This window comes from Chenopodium quinoa, unplaced genomic scaffold (assembly GCF_001683475.1).
Source record: "Chenopodium quinoa cultivar QQ74 unplaced genomic scaffold, ASM168347v1, whole genome shotgun sequence".
NCBI lineage: Eukaryota > Viridiplantae > Streptophyta > Magnoliopsida > Caryophyllales > Amaranthaceae > Chenopodium > Chenopodium quinoa.
In genome coordinates this window covers 38,779-44,564 of record NW_018743799.1, presented here as the reverse complement: position 1 = coordinate 44,564, position 5,786 = coordinate 38,779, and the positions used below count along the sequence as shown (strand labels likewise).

Here is a 5,786-nt window from a genome sequence, read left to right as displayed (position 1 = left end):
ATAACCCTTATCAATATGATTTATTTTACGTTTAACAAGAATGAGACAGTCAATATGTAGTACAAGACTATAGTTTAGGTCAATACCAATACGTTAATATTAGGTGTTGATTATGTATGGATTATTAATTCGTAAAATGCATAAAAACTCGTATAAAACTCGTACACCTATAATACAAACACTAGTTTTTTTCAAAACCAACATCTAATGTCCATATAGAGAATACATAATGTCAAAATTATATACAATGTCAGACATGCCTACATACTATCTAATTTTGTTATTATTGAAATTGAATGTATGATACTTCGTAATTAGCAGACTAAGCCCATATATGTAATCGCCAAATACAGTTTATTACATGACCTATTATCTATTTTTTATTTCTTAGACGTATAGTTTTTAAATTTTTTTTGTAACATGTAATGTCTTAATATAGAATGCAAAATGACAAACCTATATACAATGTTAGAAATATAATCAGTTAAGCAAGGTTTGTTTATTTATTATGTTGGATTTATTCCATTTTTACTATACGTAATCAAATATAAATTAAATTAATATATTTGAGGGAAGTCAATGCACACATTTTGGCGCCATATTTTGGTGGAAAAATTGATGAATTTTGGCGCCATAATAATTATATAAATACATGTCAAGTGCATGACACAAAATTACATAACCACAGTTATTCATTTCCAATTGCTTTCTCTTTGAATCATCAAACCCTTTATCTTTATAATTTCAGTTTCTTCATAAATGCCTCCAAATCCAGAAGCAGTCTTTGATCATTTGTTTGACATTATTCACTTTAGTATATTTATTTCACACTTACTTTACACTATTGGGGAAAAGAAAGTTAGCGACATCTTGTATGATTGTGGGAAATTACCTACGGTTGAAGTGATATTTTGCGATGAAGTTTCAGTGTATCGTATGGATAATGGAATGTCATACGATGACAACCCGGATGGTGGACATCCTCCCGGGATACTTGGTGATGATGTGAGTCAAGCTAGAGATTATATCCAATTTCATATATATGAAAAGACTAATCATAGCATGTGGTGTAACACAGATTAAGCCTTTGATTGAAGGTCAGGCAGAGTTTCTTAAGAAAATCTTTCGGCTCGAGCGTAACTCTTATTATAAAAAGAAATTTATGTTCGAAAAGTTTCCATTAAACGTAAATGGAAAGCGTGTACTTGAGGTTGCGGAAACCCTTTATGATATGGTTTCAAATGAAGAAATATGGATGCCAACTGCCTTTACTAAGCGTCCTGAGAAAGTACCCAAAATATTAAAATTTATTGATTTTGTTGATCTTACGTTGGAGGACAAGATGTTTTCAATTTTTTAGTTCACAATTATTAGTTTATTGTTTTTTAATTAAACCTTAACATAATATCGGGTTAAACCATTAGGGTTTACAGCTATCACAGATGTAATTTTTTTATTCAATAATATATAGTATCCTAATTTCCTTAATTTGTTGGTTTTAATATATATATTTATATAGGTTAGTACTTGTTTAATTGAGTTAATACTTGTTTTAAACAAAATTCAACACAATCGTAATATTTATTCGCGTAAATATTTATTCTAATTTAATAAATTAAAAAAAAGGAAAATTTGTCCAGAACTACCCGGAAGATAGGGTGTTTTGTGAACAACTACCCATTTTTTTTTATTGTTTACAACTACCCGCAAGATGGAAATTGTTTTGGTTGCACTACCCAATAACGTTTTCCGTCCAATTTATACGTTATTGGGGCCCACCACTTAACGTTTCCCGCCCAAATTACTCCCCCCCCCCAACTACCTTTTTCTCTCTCCTCTTAAAATCTCCTTCATCTTTTCCCTCCATTAACAGTGAAAAAACCGATTGAAGAAATCAAGCAATTGAAGACAATTTCAGGTAATCTCTCATACTATCCTTCTAATTCATTGATTGTCGCATATGTTTACAAGTTTTAATTGATTGGAATTGCAAGAATAATGGTTTAAAATCCTATTTCAGTTTAGGGTTTATGTGTACCAAATTATTTGGGCGTTTTTTATTTCTAGGGTTTGGGGGTAAATTGAGTTATGGGAATCGGTAATGTTGGCTTGGAGATAGAATTTTGAAGCATTGTAATAATTAAATTGACAATTCTATTTGTAGGATGTCCAATTCCAATTCTTCATACCATTCAGCTATGCAATTTCATCCAAACAAGTGCAATTGTGGCATCCCACCTAAGCTGGAGACTTTGTGGACTACAAAAAACCCTGGGAGAAGATTTGTGGCTTGCAAATTATATGATGCTGCTTCTGGTAGAAGATGATGCAAGTTTTTCAAATGGTTTGATGAAGAAATACTATAATGGCAGAGGGTTTTTACTAATCAGCTTTTGTTGGACAAAAAACTGATGCAGAATGAGATAGGTGTTCTGAAACAACAGGTTTGCTTGCTTGAAGACCAAAAGGCTAGGGTGGAGATTGAAAAGGAAAGACTTAACAAGAAGTGCAAGACGCTTTCTGCTGCAATGAAGAAAGCAAAGGGAGGTGAATGTGATGGCCTTTCTAGGCTATTGCAAGTGCTGGTAGTTGTTCTTATTGGACTGATGTTAGTGTATTTAGGGACCAAATTGGTGTATTAGGCTAGTATACTTGATTGGGGTTACATTTGCACTCTATTAGTGGCAGTAGCCACAAATTTTAACATGTAAACAAAGTGCAAATGATCACCTTTCTTTATTCTAGGTTGTTTTATTTTGATGACAAAGATATTGAATGGTATGAAATTTAAGTAATTTTTATACTATAGATGTAAGGCTTAAAATTTCAGCACAACAAACCATTTTTTAAAGAACCTTGCATTTCATGTAGCAAAATAATTACAAGGCTAAAGTGGATATGTTCATGAACACTGATTACAATATAGGCTGCAACAATGTCATTAGAAAAACTACAATTGCAAGTTCCATAACAAAACAGGAAATGGTTGTTCTTAACACAAAATATAGATCATAAACTAATATCTTAGGGCTTCCATACAGGCTGAGTTTCTTGATTCTTCAATTTAGAATTAATTGGTAGCTTTGATGGTGATGCCTTGGACCTAGGCAGCTTGACACTTGGTTGAGGCTGGGGCTGTGAAGGCTAGGTTGATTGACTTGGTTGTGGTAGTCCTACAGCTTGTGAGCTATGCTAAGAAAGAGTAGACTGTGATGTGGGTGTCCCAGTTGCTTGGTCAATCTTCCCCTATCAATCAAAAAACAATAACATGTAGAGTTTTAAAAGTTAGTACAAAATAGACAAAATATGACCTATAGATTCAAAAATAAAATCCAATGTCCACATACCTTCTTAACAGCTCTATCCCAGTTCTTTTGCCTTTGTAGAACATTCCAAGGGTTCATTGATGGTGGTCTGCCTCCTTTGTCCACCTCTTTGGGTGGTGCTAGGTTCTTACACTTGTTCTTGTAATGCCCTACCACTCCACAGTTTGAGCACTTTGGATTTTTCTTTTGTTTTTGCTGTTTTACAGCCTCTTCCCTTTCACCAAGTTCTTGCTTTCTTTTCTTGTGGGAAGGTCTGCCAGGCATTTTTCTCATGATAGGTGGTTTTGGCTGCATCATGTCAGGCCTCTTTTCCCATTGTTTCATGCCAGACATTGGATTAATAGTTAGTGTGTATGCCTCCAGGTATTTGTCCTTGCTATAGACAGAATCAACAAAGTCTTCTGGCCTGAGTCTCTTCTTAATGATACAAGCCCAAGCATGAGCGCATGGTATCCCAGTGAGCTCCCATCTAAAGCAAGTACATGTTATCTGTCCCAAATTGACTACATATCTATCATTGTAGTAGTCCACCTCCCAAATGTCCAGCCTTAAAGGAATCACTTCACAGTTTCTAGCCAACTATGAGACAAATTTGAAGACCTTGGCAACATAAGGCATAAATCTGCCTTCAACACTTTGCACAGCTTCCCATTTCTCAGTGTTTCTCTTCATAACATACCTCCTAATCCATTAAAGGCATGTTATTATTAGCTTGTCCCTTGCATCTCTAAACACACCATTAAAGCTCTCACATATGTTGTTCAGCAGCATGTCTGACTTACTATATAATGTGGAGAATGCATATTTCACCCAGTGATTAGGAGGAATTGCATCCAAGTATTTGAATGCATCTGGAGACAATTCATTTATCTTTGCCATGTTCAGCTCAAAATCAGCCTAAACATGAATGCAAATAATGTTGTACTTTAGATGAGAATACAAAAGTCATAAATACTGAAAAATGCTCTTTGAAAGGTCAAAAACACACATACCCTTGTTGTTGACCTTGCTGACTTCCAAAAATGCTCTTTGAAAGCCTCACCACCAAATTTAAGCTTGAAATTAGCCCAAATGTGCCTTACACAAAACCTGATTTCAGCATTTGGAGTCACAACAACAAAGGCTTCCAAAAGTCCCTGCATTACAAATATGATTTAGTAAAAAAGTGATACTTTTTTTACAGAAGACAAATGAAAAGAATGAGGAAGACATTTGTACCTTTTTCCTGTCTGACATCAAGGTCAACCCTTTCCCCTTTGTCTTCTCAATATCCTTCATTAGCAACTCTAAAAACCAAATTCATGTATCTCTGTTCTTTACCTCCACCACAGCCCAAGCAACAGGGTAGATATTGTTGTTGTCATCTTTACTCACAGCAACAAGTATCATGCCAGGGAAAGCACCTTTCCAATGACACCCATCTAATCCAATAATGGGCCTGCACCCCCTTTTGAATCCTACTTTACAAGCTTCAAAACAGATATAAATCTTTTGAAATATAGGTGGAGGCCTTTCAACCCCTTCAATGACAACAACTACTGAAGATCCTAGGTTGTATTTCAGCACAGCAAACCCATAATCAAACACTCGTGCATACTCCTCAGCAGAATCTCCATACAGAATTAACTTGACCCTTGCCCTGGAAAACCAAGCCTTATAGTAACCAATATGCACCCCCAAATTCATGTACACTCTGTCTATGAACACCTTAAGCTTCTAAGTGGGATCAACTTTCCACTCATCTAAATACCTATCTGCTAAAAACTCTGAAGTGACCTTAGAACTCTCATGATGAAACCCACATGTGTGGTGTAAGTTTAAGTTCCTCACCTGCAATGTATCCTCCATTCTTATCTGCCTTAATAAAATTTTGAAGTGACACTTGTTCTCAAACTGACAAGTGCACACTATCTTCCCATGCTTCTTCTCCCATGGACACTTACACTTGTTCTGATTATCTTCTCACGGGACATAAGACATGTTTCATTCATATATAGGCTATAACCTATCATGGGTCTAGTGATTACATCTAAATTTCAATACACTTACCTGCATAAAACTGTTCAACCATGAAAGCCTCAGCCCATTTGGTTTTGTCACTGTACAGATCTTTTGCCCACTTTTTATCTCTAACTTTAGGGTATGCTTTCATTAAATCTTCCTACGCCTCCTCGAACTCAGTTGGTGTCCGAGCTCCATCCACGCATAGTCTGTGATGAGCGTGTGGGAACACCACCAAAATTGCTTTTGACATGGCCTTGTCCCCGTCTGTGAAAACAGTATGGGGAGCGACATCGCCACCTGCCTCAAGTAATTGTTTTAACGCCCATATGTAGGTATATGTTGTTTCGTTTGCAACAAGAGTAACACCCAATGGTACAGTCTTTCTGTGGTGATTCACACTAACAATAACAACAAAAGGTTTATGGTATGCGTTGACTTTGTAAGTAGTATCAAAAC

At 35.7% G+C, this 5,786-nt stretch overlaps 1 protein-coding gene across 1 annotated transcript; it reads right to left on the bottom strand.

Moving 5' to 3' along the window:
- Positions 1 to 3,192: 3,192 nt before the first annotated feature.
- On the bottom strand, positions 3,193 to 5,478 carry LOC110685283. The gene is made up of 8 exons (XM_021861774.1): positions 5,376 to 5,478; positions 5,077 to 5,284; positions 4,647 to 4,965; positions 4,545 to 4,598; positions 4,319 to 4,462; positions 4,137 to 4,223; positions 3,348 to 3,905; positions 3,193 to 3,246 (listed from the first exon to the last, which is right to left on the bottom strand). Exons 1-8 carry the CDS (start codon positions 5,476 to 5,478, stop codon positions 3,193 to 3,195), a joined length of 1,527 nt encoding a protein of 508 aa, XP_021717466.1.
- Between the last annotated feature and the right edge of the window lie 308 nt (positions 5,479 to 5,786).